Genomic DNA, 16,887 nt, shown 5'->3' with positions numbered 1-16,887 from the left:
GAGATACGCTGAGAGGGGCATAACCGTGTCAACTGCTTTACATGCAGAGTGAGATAATCAATAGGTTCGTATAGCAAATTCAGCGACTCAAACCCTAATAAGTGGAAAGACTACTTTAAGGGGTAGTCACATACTGAACGAAGGGCGCTAAGGGCTTGTCTGTTCCAGCTCTGTTCTTAAAAAGCTTGATACCTGCTTACAGAAACCGAGTTCCTCAATACCGTAAACATCTGAATTGGTCAGATTTTTATCCCAAGTACTCATTATAACCTACGGACAGCAGTTACCGCAATGTTCGAGCGGCGACGAAGACCCATTCTCGGCGCCGCTGTCGTCGTCGGCGCATCTAGGGTAGCCGCCAGGCATGAAGTACAGCAGCAGGAACTCGTGGAGGCTCAGCGTGAGAACGAGATACAGCGGGAGGTCGAGCTGCAGAGGAGCAGAGAAGAAGAACAGGAATTACGAACGCAGCGCGCCGTCGACGAAGCCATGAAGAAGGCTGCCCGGGAAAACCAAGCTGCTCAACGGAGTGCCGCTGAAGTTTTGTCGCCGCCCCTGCCGCAGTATTACAATACCTATCCATCGATGCCAGTTCAAACAGGGGATATGGGGTTCTATAAACCCGCCGCAATCGCTGGCCCCAGCGTTCAGCCGGTGCCAGCAGACCCGCTAAGATCTCAATCCCAGGAGGGAAGGCTTCAGCGCGCTCCAGATATTGGATCTATAGGGCTAGCGTCAAGGTCCCAAACTCAATACTGTGCCCAGTGCGGCTTCGCTTGCCAAGTGGGGGATAGGTTTTGTCGTCAATGCGGTACAAAGCAAGTGTACCAAGAGCGCTTGGAAAAGATGATTTGATTCTGCTGATTATCACTCCTCCTAGGATTATGGGTGGGCTTGTTATTTGCAAACACTGCTGTATCTCCTGAGAGCCCATAAGACTGCAACGCAGTGCCGGGAGGAGTTGCGGCCAATTGAGGTGCAACAAACACGAACAATAGCAGAGAAAAGGTGGGGCAGGTACGAATTGCAGTCTTGTGGGCTCTCAGGAGATAAGTGAGGGGAGTAAGTGGGCTATTAAACAGCAATGTTGTACCTAGTTTAGTTGGAGATTGCGAATACGATTTTAAACTGAACTGAGATCGTATATCTTTAGTGAGTTATCTATCTTTTTCTTAACCATTTAATGGACAGTGGGAAATAAGTTAAAAGGAATGGCATGTGGACGGTGATGGACTCTCCGGGGGTGTTGTCGCGTATATCTTCACATCGAGCTTCAACAGCACGGTCTGTGGGTCAAGAAGCGCTAACCCATATGCCTTAAAACCCAGCCTTGATGTTGGTTTCTATCATACTAGCTAAAAGGACAGCTTTAAACGCGATCAAAAACTCAACCTTGGTCACATGGTTCATGTGAGATTTGACTAGCCCTTTGATCTCATAACTGTATGCTCGCTTCAGAGGACTAAGGCATCTAATATCTAGAGGCTGAAGATGTAATGAGTGAGAAGGCTGACTAACTGATGAAATTGAGCAGTCGACTGGGCTTTATAAGAGATTTTGGAGATATCACGATAGAGGGCCTCAGTGTCTTGAATGGGGCCCCAGTAGGTGTTATATTGATCGTGAAGCTTGGTAACTAAATCCTCTCTCTTCATGCCGAATTTCCAGGCTAGACATGTCCGTAATGGGTCGTCAATTTTGCCGAAATAATCTTCTTTATATTGATGATAACTGCGGTAGATCAAAGTTGGTGACGGTTTGGACTTAGAAATGGGAGAGTAGAGAGACGCACGCTTGGCTATAGAACCGGATATCTTGAGGACCCTGTATTTTGTGACAGATCAGCTAGCAATAACGCTAGCGGGAGAAAAGCCTTGTCCCCTGACATCCCTCAGGAAAAGAGGGGGGTGAAAACCACCCATGTGCACCAGTTTAAATCAGCGTTTTCACCACGCAACACACTTCTGCCTGGCCGCTAAATGATGGTGGGTGGCTTTAAGTTAGCTATTCCCTGAGCCGTCATTAGGCTCCGTGGAGGTCACAAGGAGGGGCCACAGCCAATTAAGATGCAATAAACTGTCGGTACTTCTTTTGTCACCTAAATGAAGCGATGATAAATCCGTGACTTATATCTCTCCCAATTTGGCTGGGGACTATATCATTGAAGGAAGTAGCTATTAACGAGTGCAACGTCACGAAGGAAAGTCCAAGTGAGAGCCTGCCAAGCCCCCCAGCGAAGGGGATGATCATAGGCAGTGATCGGAATGGTCTGGTCTGGTCTGGTCTGGACCCCCAGACCAGACCAGACCAGCTGCTTACATAATAACCGGTCTGGTAGACCGGTTAGACCAACAAGACCGCCAAGAATGAGGCTGTCAGTGTTCCACGTGACAGGTCACGTGTACGCTCAGATAAATACGGTATTGTCGCTCAAGGGCAGAACGTTTTCTGCTCCCTGAGCGACCTCTTCGTCAATACACGCTATGCTTGCTGCAAAGCCTCTGGCCCCGTAACAGCTGAAGTAGTGGAAGGAAGAAAGGAAATGTATTTTACGAGTAGTTATCAATCCATTCATTGTCATTCTCACTATCCTCGCTATCACTGTCATCCTCAACCTGGGGCTTTCCATACCAAGCCCGGAGACACTCACAAGCTTCTATGATATCCGCTTTCAGCCTACCACGGCGATCAACTATAGTAAGCTTTGCGCTACTAAAAAGGCGTTCGCACTCATCTGACATGGGTGAGATCGCAAACAGATCCAGAGCGAAGCGAGCGAGATCTCTCTGGGAGTCATAACGAGATAGCCAGTACGCAATGGCGTCATCGTAACCTGCCTCGTCGTCATGGAGCCTGTCGGTAGAAATATATTGTTCATACAAATCTGTTGTGGAGACCGGAGCGTCTGTTCGAATACGCTTATGTTCCCGCTGGCGATCAAATGCTGGGTCAGGAGCTCTCTCCTTCCTGGCCGGTGGTGGCAGCATCTCAACAGGGTGTCTTCCCTTATACTCTGTCTCCCAGAGATGCTTCACCGCTGATTGTGCGTTATCAAACCACCTCCTCTTCTCTTCGTCGCCGTGAAGAACCCACTCTTGCCTGAACCACGCTCACTTGCGGTATGGATCGAGGATTTGAGCCGCATAGTATGCCGGTGGAAGGTCAGTATCTTCAGGGAATCGATTCTGCCAATTCAGCTGCTGGTTGTTGTAGTACTCGGCACATCTTGACCACGCGGCATCTGCGCAGCTTTGAAGGTACTTCCATGTAAAGTTATTATCGTCCTCAGAGTGGATGTCATGGTAGTGATCCTTCGTCTCGCTTATCTCTCGAAGAAGGCAGTCCAAAGTTGAAAACCAGTCAGCAAGTGACGTCTTCTTACCTTCAGAAAGCAAAGTTGCAGCGTAGAAGTCTTTTAGAGCAAGTTCAATCTTTTCAAGCTCGAACCAGTGCTGTCCATCAAGTTTAAAGTTCGCAATCCCTTGAGAGCGTTTCCCAGGTACATGGCGAGCTGAGAAGATCTCTAAACGTTCCCGAACATTCAATACCCGTGTAATTGAATGAAACCATGAATTCCAGCGTGTTGAGTTGTTCTGGATAAGCTCAAGCCCGTCGAATTCAGAGAGATCTCCGCCGATAATGATTGCAGCAAACTCCTCACGGCGTTGGGGAGTAAGCCTAATGTATCGTACGAGGTTGTGAAGCCGACCTAAACATCCAAATTCTTTCCAGAGCTCTTCCACCTTCTCATAGTCTCCGCGTTGATAGTGCTTTTCAAGCTTTGCTAGATACTTCTCACAGTTCCGACCCATGAGAAACGCCTGACAGCAGAGGTTGACAATGTGGCCCAAGCAGCGAAGTCGGCGATGGCGACGTTGTTTCGAGTCCATCCATGGGCAGAGCTCCTTGAGTATGAATCCAACAGCGGTATCATTTGACGAGGCATTATCCAACATGAAATATCCAATCTCATCTCCGCCAATATCATATTCTTTTAGCAATTCAAGAACAACTGATCCAAGATTCTCGCCAGTGTGTTCGCCGTACACACGTCGTATACTCAAAACGGTAGTTCGTCGCTTGCCAGTAGTGTCAATCCACATGGCGATGACACCTAGAATAGCGTAAGGGTTTGGCGAGGTCCAGAGATCAAAGGAGATGGAGATTCTACTCCGCGAGCGCTGGAGGTCCTCTCTGAGCCGCTGCTTCTTCGACAGAAAGGCGTCCATAACCCAACTTCGAATAGTTTTCGCTGCCTTTGGAAGGTGGTTGAGAAGTGCCGGATTCAAGAAGAAGAGTAGTTCTCGGAAATATCGATTTTCTAGTTGAAAGAAGGCAATATGACAGTACACAATCCAACCAATTAGAAGCTCTTTGAACTTCTCCAATGAGTCTTTCCAGAAGAAGGTATTAGTAGCAGCCGCGCTCTTCTGCTGATCTAGTACAGACTTCCGTGTCGAACTATGTTTCTTGATACCACTCTGGGGATCAATCTGGTGCTTCTGTTCTAGGTGATTTCTGACCTTAGAAGTACCATTGATAACAAAAATTCTTGCTTGTTCTTTCCAGCCGTGCACTCGTGACAGTAATACACCTCTTTCTTATCGCTACCTCGAATGTATTGGAGGCCATACTTCCAGATGTGTGATGAACCTAGACGAAATCCCTTCTTTGTAATTGTCGCGCGTTTCACGTAGGTGATACGGTCCTGTACGAACTCATCCGGAGGTTCGTGATATCGAACAGGGGCTGGTGATAGAGTAGGGGTGGGTGATGACGTAGGGACAGGAGATGGTGTAAGAGACGTTGAATTTGGTACCATTATAGTCAATGGAGACGGTAAGGGTGGAGCTGATGACTCCATAACAGCATACAAGCAGGTTGTTATGGACTTGATTGTTTTATGTGAGTGGAAAACTCAAGCTGTTCTCAGGGGCTCATAATTTCATTCCGTACTCAATGTTCTAACTGCATTAATCTAAGATTCAGTCACTCCTATCTATATATAGCCAGACCGGTCCAGACCATTCCGATCACTGATCATAGGTTGCGTATGACCTTAGTTGGCCACTTCAGTCAACATGATTCATTTCGGCGTTACAAGCAGCAGATGTGGTAGGAATATGCACGAATCTAGTGGTGTTGTCTCCAAACTACACTTGAATTGGCTGGACTCGTAGATTGTCTGCCAATAGCTTCTTCCTCTCTTTACTAGTATGCTTGCCACCTTGGAATACATTTGTTAAGAAAAGTATAACGGCATTATCTATCTAAGCTATTTGGTTGACTGAGAACGAATCGAAGTGATAAGTTAGCAAGGGAAATATATATAAATTCGTTATATGTACTTACCAAGCTATACTTTGTTGGAATCGCCCCGACTTCGTTGAAGGCATAATCACAACACCCTAGCTTATCGAGTTACTTATCCCTCTTTAGGTCCTTGTTTATGCCACAGATAGGGTGGGCTGTGCCTATTGCCCTGTAGCCGTGATTAAGTAGTCTTTTGGAAAGAGGCGTAGTTGAAAAGAGCTTATCCACAATACGTGATAAGTCTCTTTCGGTAGCATATCATATGGGTAACAACGATCCCTTGTATATTACCTAGGCGTGTAAGAGCAGCTTCCTCTTCGTTAGCTGTCTTCCTCTCTTGTATACTGGGTGGCCTCTCTTTCGTTTTGGTCCCCCGCTTAGGGCCCCGTAATTTGAGCCTTTGAAGTGCCATAACTACCGAAGAAAGAAGCTGGTTTGGGCTATGACCCGGATCTTGAAGCCTAGGGGGGCTGGCTTTCCTTTGATAACGGCTGTTTCTTTCGATCGCCCTGTGTAGCGGACCATATACTCATCGGCAACAGGATTAGTGCCTGGATGAAAGAGCGCTGCTGATACCTTCTGTATGCCGTCAGAGCACTCTTCGGCTGCTTGGAACACCTTCGGAAGGGGGCCGTTTTTATCGATCTTGATGTGGTCAAAAGGGCGGAGATAGCGAGGGATCAATTGAAATTTCCAATACGGCAACTTTATGGCTGAGTGCAGGGGGCATGGGTCCCTTAATCTCGGCGCCTTCCAGTGACTTTCGAGCTTCCTTTTCTTATGTATACTAATATAGATAAGCATGTCTAGCCATACTTAAATCTGTGAGGAAGAGATCCCTTCCCAAGCTAGGATCCTTGACTGGTCAGAAAACTCTGTATTCCAGCTATCATCATGAGTATTTTCAATAAGGTAAGAAACCCAGCTATTAGTATATTCAATCCATTTCTAACGGAGCTGCTTGGACACAAAAAGCTGGAATAGCTTTAATGGTGCTCAAGGCAGGGCGTTGATATGAAAGTCACGATGTTGTATATTGAAAGGTTCAAAATCGAAGCCGCAGCCCTCCTCGGCTGGAGAATCATTCACCCTGGGCGGTCGCACAGAACGCGTGTCTTCAAAGCGCCGTACCGAACGCGTGTGTGCCCTCTTGGTGACGCCTTGTCGATTTTCTCGACTAGTTCCCGACCCTATCCAGGAGCGCCCCTCGCTGCCGCTGGAAACATCGTAGCACCACGTCCCTTCAGACCTCCTTGCCACTCCTAGCATGGCGACCGGCCGGTGTTATAGCTCTGCAGGTGCGAATGCCCCTGGCAAATTGACTCGTTAGAGGTATTACTATAGCAGTTGATATTCTTGTTGTAAGCGAGCGGGCGGGAGTGTGTGTCCTAGGGCTGGAGCCGGAGCTGGGGATGATGTGAAATAGAGGTGCTGGAGTTGAAGAATGGGAGGAACATGGTTCGATTAGGGTCGTTGCTGCAGATGAGCCTGGGAGACACCAGAAAGAGAAAGTCAAGTGGGCCGAAGATTGGCGAATAATTGATCATCAATTATTGATGTGACTCCACCCACCCCCGACAACCACCAGGGAGCCACCATGTTGGCAGAGCTAATCGTCCAAAGCCAGTGAATTCAGTGATAAAGCTGTTTGACTGCAGGCAGCCATTTGGCGAAATGATATACAGGAGCGCAAGCCACCCGGCTATGCGACAAATGCAACAACATCAAGAAAAGAAAATCTCTGTCCACCTCACCAACTTGTATATGTAGGGGGTGTTACAGGTGTGTGGTTGCTGCGAAGAAAAGGCGTTTCAGCTCCACTCAGCTAGATCCTCATCGGAGACTTGTGATGTGTTTGGGTGGTTTAATAAAGATGAATGACGTATTGTAAGTCGAAGATGGTTCTACCTTTTGGAACCTTGCCCTAAACATGCATCTTCTAGACCAGGCAAGGTATCAGTGCCAGAATGGTTACTCGTAGGTTTTTTCTTTTTTTTTAAGGATGCTTCCACGTCCCGCGAGGCATTAACAACTCTTGTTAGGGACAGTCAAATATTACCCCGTAAATTCAGAGGACAGTATATTCAAGCCCAAACTGGGAAATATTTACTATGATATTCCATGCAACCTCTATCTCCTGTACCGAAAGTAATAACGCGTTAGTATAACTTCCCGGCGAGGCAGCAGTATACTCCGGGACAATCATTTCTGAATATAATTGAAGGTTGTTGATGGGTAGAATAAATAATCCTTGATAAAGGGCAACGTGTCTTGTGCGGTAGGCAAAAACGCCAAATGTCCTCCATCAGGTCCATTTGCTAGCCTTTTCCCGCACTAACGTAAGGGGCACCTATCCCTTTGGTCATCATAACCCTTTACGGGGGTCATGACAGCGTAATTAGGCCAATTAAATTGCAGCTGACCTAGCGGGGCGGTGGACTCAGAGCCGAATCCATAGTCGAAAGTCTCCAGACTTCTGCTGGGCATATATCCCAGGCCGATATTCTAGGTCGCGAGAGGCTGACTCGCCAAGTTGTGTCGAGGATTCTGGGTGTTACCTTGTCCGAGTCTGAGCTAGGCTTTGTCTAGGCCATCAAAACCGCAAATCTTCTAAACGGGAAGAGGAATATGCTAGGCCATTGACGCTAGGGCCATCGAAAACGTGGTTGCAGTGCGATGGGGATATCATGATGCTTGTTTCGAGTATTTCGTCGATGGGTTTGGGGGTGAGGGTTGCGCGATATTGTTGTCGAAGGTAGGTAGGTTGAGGCTGGGGCCTACGAATACATGGATCGGCAGCCGAGAGTCGTGGACGACGGCTATCTCAGCGGAGGAGCGTGGGCTTTGTCGACCACTGGCAAGGTGTGCAGCCCGACGCGAGGAGGAGCGGTCTCCGCTAATTAGGTTGACACCGGTCAGTGTTCTGATGGAGTAGTCGGTCGAGCTTTCGGTTGGAATTTTCAAGGCATCGGGACATCCACAGATTGACTGGCAGGTAGTAGACTGGCAGATCTTGTCGGAGTAGGTGGGAAGATAAATGTTCACGGGAGTGGCTCGGCAGTGTAGTAGAGTAAACGGCAAGTCAATGCTGATCTCGAAATTCCGGCGCTTTGTTCCAGTTGGATCAACGGGATCGAGGCGACTCGTTGGCAGTATGACCTACCATCCAGGACCACCTAATGCATAACCCCACCTAATGCATAACCAAAATTTCGCTCCTCTCATACAAAATCCAAATTTTGATGTCCACAAAAACAGGCCCGATTCTCAATTAATAAATGAGACTTTGGAGAAAATATCTAGAAAATTGGTCAATTCTTACTGTCTGCGTGGTTTTTTGACCTCCCGACCGCTCCGTGTGCGCTGGCAGTGCTTTGTTACGACCATAAAGTCCTCACTTTCGTCCTCTGACCTGACACCCACCTCAATCACCGACTCGACCTCCTCATCCACAACCACCTCTATTTCTGCATCCTTTGAGTCAGGAAGAGCCTCTCCAGCCGCTAGAGTCTCCGCCAGAGTCATGAATCGTCGGTTCGGGTTCGGTACCGCCTTTCTTTTCTTCCCTCGCTGCAGCTGGGCCATCTGCTCCTCGAGGCCAGTAATCCGCGCATTCTGAACGGCCACCTTCATCTCTAAAGCTTCTAACCCCTTTGCGATCTTACTATACTTCCGCCTGGTCGGACGACTGCGGTGTTTGGCCATTTCCCTCACTTGCCGGCTCGTTTTCGGCGTATCATCTGAGTGCAGTTGAGGAGGGCTCGGCGTCTTGAACTCTTCCAGCAGTTTTTCTTTGTCCGGCTGAATTTCCGGATGTGCTAGAGCTTTGTACCGATTTATTGGCCAATTTCCAGTAAACCTCCAGCCGGATAAGATAATATCCTTCCTCATGCCCGCCTCCCTGGCTTTCGCGTATGCCCGGATAAAGTTGACTTTGTCAACCGGCGCAGAATCGGACAAACTAGCCAGCTTTTGGAGTTCTTTCCGGTACGCACCTTTGATGACATTAAAAATTCCATTATCTAATGGCTGCAGACCATGGGAACAATGTGCTGGTAAGTAACAGCAGTAGACGTTGTTCAGAAAGCACGTAGCCATCCACTCATCCTGACTGCTGGTCAGCGACCCTATAGCGGGTGACTCAGCGGCGAAATCACCGAAATGCTCACCTGCGCATGGCTCCCGTGGCCGTCAAGGATAATAAGTCTCGCATCCGATGCATCACGAGGCTCCGTTTGAGGCAAATAGACGTCTTTCAACCACTCGAGAGCTATATGGTTGTCTGTCCAGCCGTTCGGTGATGTGATGTAGTGCCAGTCCGCTATTAATTCGAATTCGTTAAGGAACCACTGCTTCTGCAGCTCTTTTCCTTTAAAGATAATTCCCGGTTTCAAAGCACGGCCAGTTGCGGTGACAGCCTCAATAAACGAGGTCCACGTGCGCGACTGAACGCCTTTCAACATCGCCTTCTTCTTCGGGTCAGAGCTCCCGATTACGAGGCTGTCCAGGCCTCATGGACAATCAATTAGCTATACCCTATAAGAACCCATAGTGTACTTGTAGCAGACTTACCGAAACCCACCATTATACCGCCCTCGTCCACGTTAACTGTGTTCTCAGGCTTGATCCAGCCGTACTCGTTCTCCCTGATATCGAAGTACCAATTGACCGCCTTTGGAGTAAAGCCGTCAAATCTGGCGGCTTCTTGACGTTTTCCAAGCTTGGTAGATAGTTTTGGGTGACGTTTGACGAACCTGGTGGTCCAGTGCTTGCCCAAAGGTTTGTTATCGCCTTGTTGTTGAAGGATGGCCTCGGCACAGGCGCGGACCTGGCTGTGCGAGGGAGCATAGCCCAGGGACTCTTGTCGCAGCACCCAACGGATAAGGGTCTCCTCCTGGCTCTTTGGAATACGCTGGTGGGCCTGGATACGTTCATTCCTGCTTGCTTGACCGGAAAGTCGTCTCGAAATGGTCCACTGAGGTACTCCACGTTTCTGGGCCGCCTCATTCTGTGAGAGGCCTCTATCGGTGGTATCGAAGATAGCCTCAGCTACGTCATCTTCGGTATAATTACGGCGAACCATTACGGGAGGAGTTGTGGCGAGTAAATTAGGTGAAAGTTCGGCTTGAGTGGATGGAGTCGCGTAGGGTACATGAGGTGAAATGCGACAAAATTCAAAGGGCTAGAGAACCAGGCTACGGGGCGGAACGGGAAAGGTTCAAGCCGATATGAAAATTTGATGAAAAAAGCAATATAGTGCAGGTCTTCGTGCGCGAGTATCTTCATGCCTGGCCGAGTACAATGCAATTGAAAATTTGGATTTTGTATGGGAGGAGCGAAATTTTGGTTATGCATTAGGTGGGGTTATGCATTAGGTGGTCCTGGATGGTATTTCGTCAACATCAGTCTGCGGTTAACTGGAAGCGTGGTATAAACTCACCCGAATCCAGTGGCGGATATTGACATTCTTCCAAGTACACTCGGGATAGAGCTTGAAGTTCTCCTTCCTAGCCATCATCCCGCAAGTCGGGATCTGCACGTCGACTTCAATCTCGGTCGAGCCCCAAAAATTCTCTAATCCTAAGTCCAAGTCTCCCAAGAGGTTAGCACTCGGCTCTGGTAAGGGCTGAACCGCGATGTTTTGTCTCGACGCCTCCGCAGTTCGTTGTCTAGCGGCCACTTCACGGGCCTCGCGACGCTGTTCGGGAGTGAGTTCACCACCTCGGATAGTCCTCAGGTCTGAAGACGCCCATGACGGAGCCAATGCTCTCCCAGCTAACTTGCTGAGAAGTAGGATTTTACGACTTGAGGCCTTCCTGGCAGCCGTCCTGTCATTCGACCAGTATTCCATCGACTCGATCACGAATACCTTGAGCCCTTGCAAATGGACCTTGGCCAGAGGCGTCAACTGGAAGGTGATTGGGATCTTGCTACCGATGGGGAAGCCCTTCCCGGAGATGATTATATTGTAATATAGCTGATCTTGCCATTGCCGGCTAATTAACATAGACTCCGTCATCTCCAGAGACAATGGGTCGGGCACTCGCACAATCGAAACCTCCTTCACGCCGTGCAGGTTAGGGTTGAATATGCCAGCACGATCGACAGCCGCATGCAGCTCCCACTTCACAAAGCCATATTGTACCTTTGTGGTCTCAAGTTGGCGGTGATCGACCGGAAGCTCGAAAAAGTAGTCGTATGTGCCTGGATAGAAAACCTTGTACCGTTTTACTTGCGTTGCTGTTGCAATCGGGTGGTCCTTGTTGAGGCTTCGCACTTGAGCACTTTCAGGAGATAATCGCTTTAGTTCTTTGGTGCTATCGTTGTTGTGGTAGTGCGGCGATAATGACTTCGATCGGTTTAGTTCATCCATAAGATCATTGTCGTCGGGCGATGTGCTCTTCAATCGGAATTTGCACTGGTTCCCATAATCGTACTTACACTCATTGTTTATGGCATTAAAAAATGTCAATAGCTGTGTTTGTAGGATCTCCTCTTCGTAATAACCCGAGTTCATTTTCTGTAGCCATTCCGTGCGGGCGCGACCCAACAACTTAAGCTGCACAGCCTTGATCTTGATGTTCTTGCTGACAGACAACTGGAGGATACCTCGCAGCAATGCGGTACCACTCTGGCCCTCGCGATGGCCTTCACAATCGTGGTCAAACCCTGATAGAAAAACATCATGTTCGGCGAGGAGGATGAAGCAGTTGACGCCGCTCCCAGAGGCTACGGGCATGGGGGCGAGGGAGGTGGCAGTCAACTTGGCGGATCGGACGGGCATGATGCTATTACGATTCGCACATTGTACGCTCTCGCCGCCCGGTGGATGGAGACTCGGACAGTTGTGGCAGAGAGTTGGCTTGATTTTGTCTCTGCGCAATATCACCTTCTCTCCGGCCAGACTACTTTTTGCCTCTGTCGTCGCTATTCGGCATCTTCCGATTGTGAAGCAAGTCTGGTCTTTGACCCTCAACCACGTATTCGTAACCTATTACGGGAAACGGTGCATTCACTTCAGACAGGGATCTAGTAAGGTTTGTTCTGGACCCTCTGTCTCTTAGCCTTTCGCTTCCTAATTGGTGCCCGTATAGTCGGATAGGTACGCCATAAAGAGTCGCGAGGTTCAATGACGAGACAAAAAAAGGAAAAGCCTGTTTCTGCGCCCATGACAGAAGGCTGATGCCGCTAAGAGCGCCACCATTGCTACACGGTTAGCGAGTAGTGTCTCACAGCTTCCCCCTATGAACTGTACACACCCAGAACAGGACCATCGTCCTCTCAACCCTGGTCTTGCAATTGCAATGATAGTGGTAATGTTATTAAAAAAACAAGAATAATAAAAATGCTGCGGTGGGTGTGCTATTCCTGACCCTTTTTCGCCATTCGTAATGCCATTGGTAACAAGTCCTTCAATCATCGAAACCGCAATCCGCGCCAGAGGGTGTTTCTTTGGATCAGCACCCAGCAGAAACCCGATGGTTGCTGGTGCTGTCGCCGCACTGGCAACAATGATCGTTCGAAATGCCACTTCCGCTCCCGTACCGATACCTTTTCCCATGGCCTGTTCGCACTTGCGGCGCGCCCTTAGAGTCAGCACAGCCTTATGGCAGCTCGTCTGACGTTGATGGTGAGACGATATGGTTTGTAAATGTGCCTAACTAATTAAGCCCTCCGAACTCAAGCAACCACTAATGTGTTGGCACCCTCTTGGCGGTTGGTGCCTACCCCTCACGGGGTCATATAGTGGCTTGCCATGAGAATGATGATGCTCTGACTTGTCTCTATTATCGGGGTGGAGGGGTGGCGATATCGCCGCCCTGTCTCGGTGTGTCGACTTCCATGACGGAGGAAATCCATGATGATAGTTTTGGTGGAGACCTTTGGAGAAGTAAGATCGTAAGAGTCGAGAAATCTTGCAAGAATGAAACCATCTTTATGGGCCTGGCTGATGGCTCGGTGTCAAACGCGCAAGATTCTTCGGGAGACTGACATCTGTTCAGATGTAGTGGTGTCATCAAAGCAGCGCTGCCCGCAAATCAAATGCAATCAATCAAATTGCCAAACAAATCAATCAAATATCTCGAAATCTTATTTCAAACAAACAAATCCCAATCCTGGATTTGAAATAACATTTGATATATTTGTTATAGGATATGATGCCGGGGAACATAGTTGGCCAGGCTCATGGGCGTCATTCTTCACAACCTACCCGGTACTTAGAATGTGCCAAGGATCTGGTACTTAGACCAGGCCAATCAGAGTCATCATACAAGCTCACATATCAGTGCTCTAACGCCCTGTAAGCCCCACAACACCAAGCATCGCATCATTGTTGATGTTTATTTGTCACAGCGCGTAGTCGTCCTCAATCAATAATGCTTAATCCAATGGAGACAGACGGCCAACTAATCCCTTCTCCACCGGCCTGGTTTTGCTCACCCTTAGCCGTCAAGCGCGATTAGGAGAGGTGAAGAACCAGAACGATCATTGTCTAAAAAACTAGGGTAGCCCATTCTGGGAATTTGTGTCGACAGAATTGCAAGGTGTAGTGGTGCCGCGTTTGCCGACCGGCAAGTAAATGTACCAGAAAACCTATCATGGTTAAGAGGCTTTTTTGACCGTTTTCCAGTTGCGGTCTATGAAATTGCTAATAAGCACAGCCTGCACTTGATATCATGCATGGTGCCTAGGAGATGATCTTTTGGTGAAGGTTGGATGTATTCCGGCTGGTAGGGTTTGGCTTGGTCTTTGGTGGCAAGTAGCGATTGGCTGAAGAGATGAGGTTCGCGTGCTCAAGGTCTAGGGTCGCAACAAACAGCCCCACTGGGAGGCCGGGAATAACATTGGAGAACCACGGCGCTGAGATTTGGAACATTTGAAATGTTTGATCAAATATCTCAAACAACAAATCCAGTTCCAAAAAGTGTCAAATAAATCAAATATGACCACGGATTTGATTTGTTTGATTTGAGGGCAGCGCTGCATCAAAGATGGGTAAGCCGTAGTACCCACATCTATGTTGCAAGCTGCCAATGCCAACCTAGACATTCTCAAGCGTAGCACTGAACCCATATTAGGCCAAAATGCTTTTGAACATCCGCTGAACTAAATCATTTACACACTTAGTTTCATCACTTTTGTTCACTATTAACCATATGCCGTTCTCTCATCAGGCTTAACCACCAGTCGGTTTGTGCTCCCAATTAACAGCAATATGACCAACAGCTCCCTGGTGGTCATAATTCTGAATCATACTAATGAGGAACTCAACCTCGAACCCCAATCCCCGAGTCTCGACCATGGCCATTGGATGTACACACCTAATTCACGGCCGCCGCAGATGATATTGGCAGGGGAGAATGGTATGTTGCGCTGCAAGTCGAGCCACATAGGTCGGGGGAGGTTCAGGACTCTATTACATACCAAGTTGTTGGATTTGAGGTGAACAACAGGGTGACGTTTCTGTGGAACGTATCCTATGTCGGACCAAACAAATTCAACCGCTCTTGTGCGATAGACGCTTTTACCGTCAAAGTCTTGGGTGGGCGAGGAAATCAAGCTGTTGTCGTCTTTGTATTTGGTAAGTCGACCACTAATGGCAATAGCCCTCTATCTGAAAGACTGACAACCTAAATAGAACTAGCTCTGAGGGCAGATCCAAGATTGGTTGATGGTGTTTTCACAGCAATGACCTAGTATCCCCTGGAGCGTGCTGAGGCTTCAGTAGGCCCTTGGTTCTCACAATACAGGTCTAGACTAGTCCTAGATTATCAACCTTTTGAAAGAACCATTATTATGATGTTCAGCCACTGGCCGCTAGCCGCTAGCCAGCCACATCTTGGCTTGAGTTTATTTCACCCGACGGTAGGTAAGAAACCTCGGAGTGAGGTGCTGGGCGAAGCCATCTACGTTACTTCATGCAACATCAAACTTCAAAGCGTACTATGAGGGATGGCACTAATAAGTGTAAAACCTAATTACCTGGCGCGGGGTCCTACCCGTCCCCGTTGAAACAGTAAAGGCATCGTTATCAGATGCCAAATCTTCAGCACCCTGCACGAATATGTCAAGCCTTGGCAAGGTGCTCGTTTCCCATCGAAAGTTTCCAGTGCAGCTCCGACATGTAGCTAAGTCACGCTGATCCTCTTAGTTTGGTGCGAGGGTCACCACCCACTCGACAAATGGGTGAAATGGCTACTGCCGAGAATATTAATATACTACAAGCACCGAATAAGCAAGATCAACCCACTTTTATCTTTATTATCGGACTGAGGCGTGAAATATTGAAGGTTAAAGTACAGTTAGCTGACTCGATCGCCTTCACGTCGCCGAATCCGACGGTTTTTATGGGAGCACCCGCATCTTCCCAGGTCAATGCAATCAAACATTTGCATCACAACCATACGATTTACATCCCATATAGTGAGATGATTATATAACTCAAAATCCCAAATCACACCAACAGCAGTGACGAAACACGTTGTCTCGCCACCTCTCCGGCGAGCAGAGCTGGAAGTTCTTGGAGCAACCCACTTCCATGTCAAGCCACCGGGGTATGGCTATTGAGGAAATGCTTCCAAGAAGAAGTTCTAGGTGGGATGGGTTGAGAAAGACGTTAAATCAACGATCATGGCACGATGGATGGGATGAATACAGGCGTCAACTTATATACAAACAAGCAAAGGTAAATCCCTGCTGATAGGATTGGTATATCTTCGATAACATACACGATAAGCAAGTGGATCAGACAAGCGAGTGGATTAAATCACTTTTCACCTTAAAAGCTATTTTTTAAATAATTCTTAAAAATCGAAATTAAGCTTAAAATGGCTAGGATTTTAATAGCTTATATATAAGTCCTAAAATAAACCAACTTATATAAAAAACTTATGGTAGACTATCTAATCAACGATCTTGTTCTCCTTGCAGTCACCTTGAACTCAGCCCAGTGGTGACCTTTCTGACTATCTAGGACAGGTGGTGGTAATCGCCCCTAGTTCGCGATTTGAAGTGCTTGTCTAAATGTTTTATCATTCTAGGCTAATTTCGTTTGTCGTCCAGCCGTTATCGGTCGTAGCAATGACCCAGTCTTGCGGAAGCGGGCTATCTTGATAACTACCAAGTCGAGAAATGACTTTTGCCCAGGACAACGATAAACGACGGCAGGCAATAACCCTAGAATTGACGCCTTGGATCACCGTAACCCATTCTTAGTTTCCAGGCTAGCCAATTTGTCGCTGGAGCCCCTTTCTGGGCTTGTAACGACTATGCCTGTTGAAACAATACCCATAATAAATGTCGTATTTGGTAATTTTATTCTTTACGAGCGCAAACCAGCCCCAAACGACCTCTCAATTTTCGCATTTGGCTCTTTTGTAGTCGTGTCTGCGAAAATAACGCGCTTGACAAAGTTAGAAGCCCAGCGCTTGCCGACGCGTGACGTGTCGCAGTCGGCGAGCAGTGGGTTAGCCATTTCTTCTACATAGCTAAGTCGCGGGGGAAATCCTCGCGAATGTAGGTTAGGGACATACTCAATAAGAGTCTATTCTTCTAGATCAGATAGCCTGCGTT

The 16,887-nt window shown here is 48.0% G+C and overlaps 5 protein-coding genes across 5 annotated transcripts; 2 read left to right on the top strand and 3 right to left on the bottom strand.

The window, feature by feature from the left end:
* Window positions 1-291: 291 nt before the first annotated feature.
* B0J16DRAFT_312609 (uncharacterized protein) lies at window positions 292-1,102 on the top strand (the record flags this gene model as incomplete). Its single annotated transcript, XM_046125059.1, has 1 exon — window positions 292-1,102. The coding sequence occupies one exon, from the start codon at window positions 292-294 to the stop codon at window positions 853-855; it is 564 nt and encodes a 187-aa protein (XP_045977278.1). The 3' UTR covers window positions 856-1,102.
* A 235-nt stretch (window positions 1,103-1,337) lies between these two features.
* B0J16DRAFT_351716 (uncharacterized protein) lies at window positions 1,338-1,947 on the bottom strand. Its single transcript, XM_046129219.1, has 2 exons — window positions 1,793-1,947; window positions 1,338-1,731 (listed from the first exon to the last, which is right to left on the bottom strand). Exon 2 carries the CDS (start codon window positions 1,653-1,655, stop codon window positions 1,479-1,481), a length of 177 nt encoding a protein of 58 aa, XP_045977277.1. The 5' UTR covers window positions 1,656-1,731; window positions 1,793-1,947; the 3' UTR covers window positions 1,338-1,478.
* Window positions 1,948-11,111: 9,164 nt separating this feature from the next.
* On the bottom strand, window positions 11,112-12,874 carry B0J16DRAFT_393424 (uncharacterized protein; the record flags this gene model as incomplete). Its single annotated transcript, XM_046132058.1, has 4 exons — window positions 11,112-11,141; window positions 11,183-12,188; window positions 12,223-12,519; window positions 12,573-12,874. 4 exons carry the CDS (start codon window positions 12,872-12,874, stop codon window positions 11,112-11,114), a joined length of 1,635 nt encoding a protein of 544 aa, XP_045977276.1.
* A 1,128-nt stretch (window positions 12,875-14,002) lies between these two features.
* On the bottom strand, window positions 14,003-14,179 carry B0J16DRAFT_254633 (uncharacterized protein; the record flags this gene model as incomplete). Its single annotated transcript, XM_046123114.1, has 1 exon — window positions 14,003-14,179. A coding segment is annotated over one exon (177 nt), but the record flags the coding sequence as incomplete, so codon positions are not given.
* A 127-nt stretch (window positions 14,180-14,306) lies between these two features.
* Window positions 14,307-15,012, top strand: B0J16DRAFT_359180 (uncharacterized protein; the record flags this gene model as incomplete). Its single annotated transcript, XM_046129635.1, has 4 exons — window positions 14,307-14,310; window positions 14,490-14,678; window positions 14,744-14,896; window positions 14,954-15,012. The coding sequence occupies 4 exons, from the start codon at window positions 14,307-14,309 to the stop codon at window positions 15,010-15,012; spliced, it is 405 nt and encodes a 134-aa protein (XP_045977274.1).
* Between the last annotated feature and the right edge of the window lie 1,875 nt (window positions 15,013-16,887).

This window comes from Fusarium flagelliforme, assembly GCF_020744385.1.
Source record: "Fusarium flagelliforme strain FIESC 12 MPI-CAGE-AA-0113 chromosome Unknown B0J16scaffold_10, whole genome shotgun sequence".
NCBI lineage: Eukaryota > Fungi > Ascomycota > Sordariomycetes > Hypocreales > Nectriaceae > Fusarium > Fusarium flagelliforme.
This window is presented reverse-complemented; position numbering and strand designations above follow the sequence as displayed.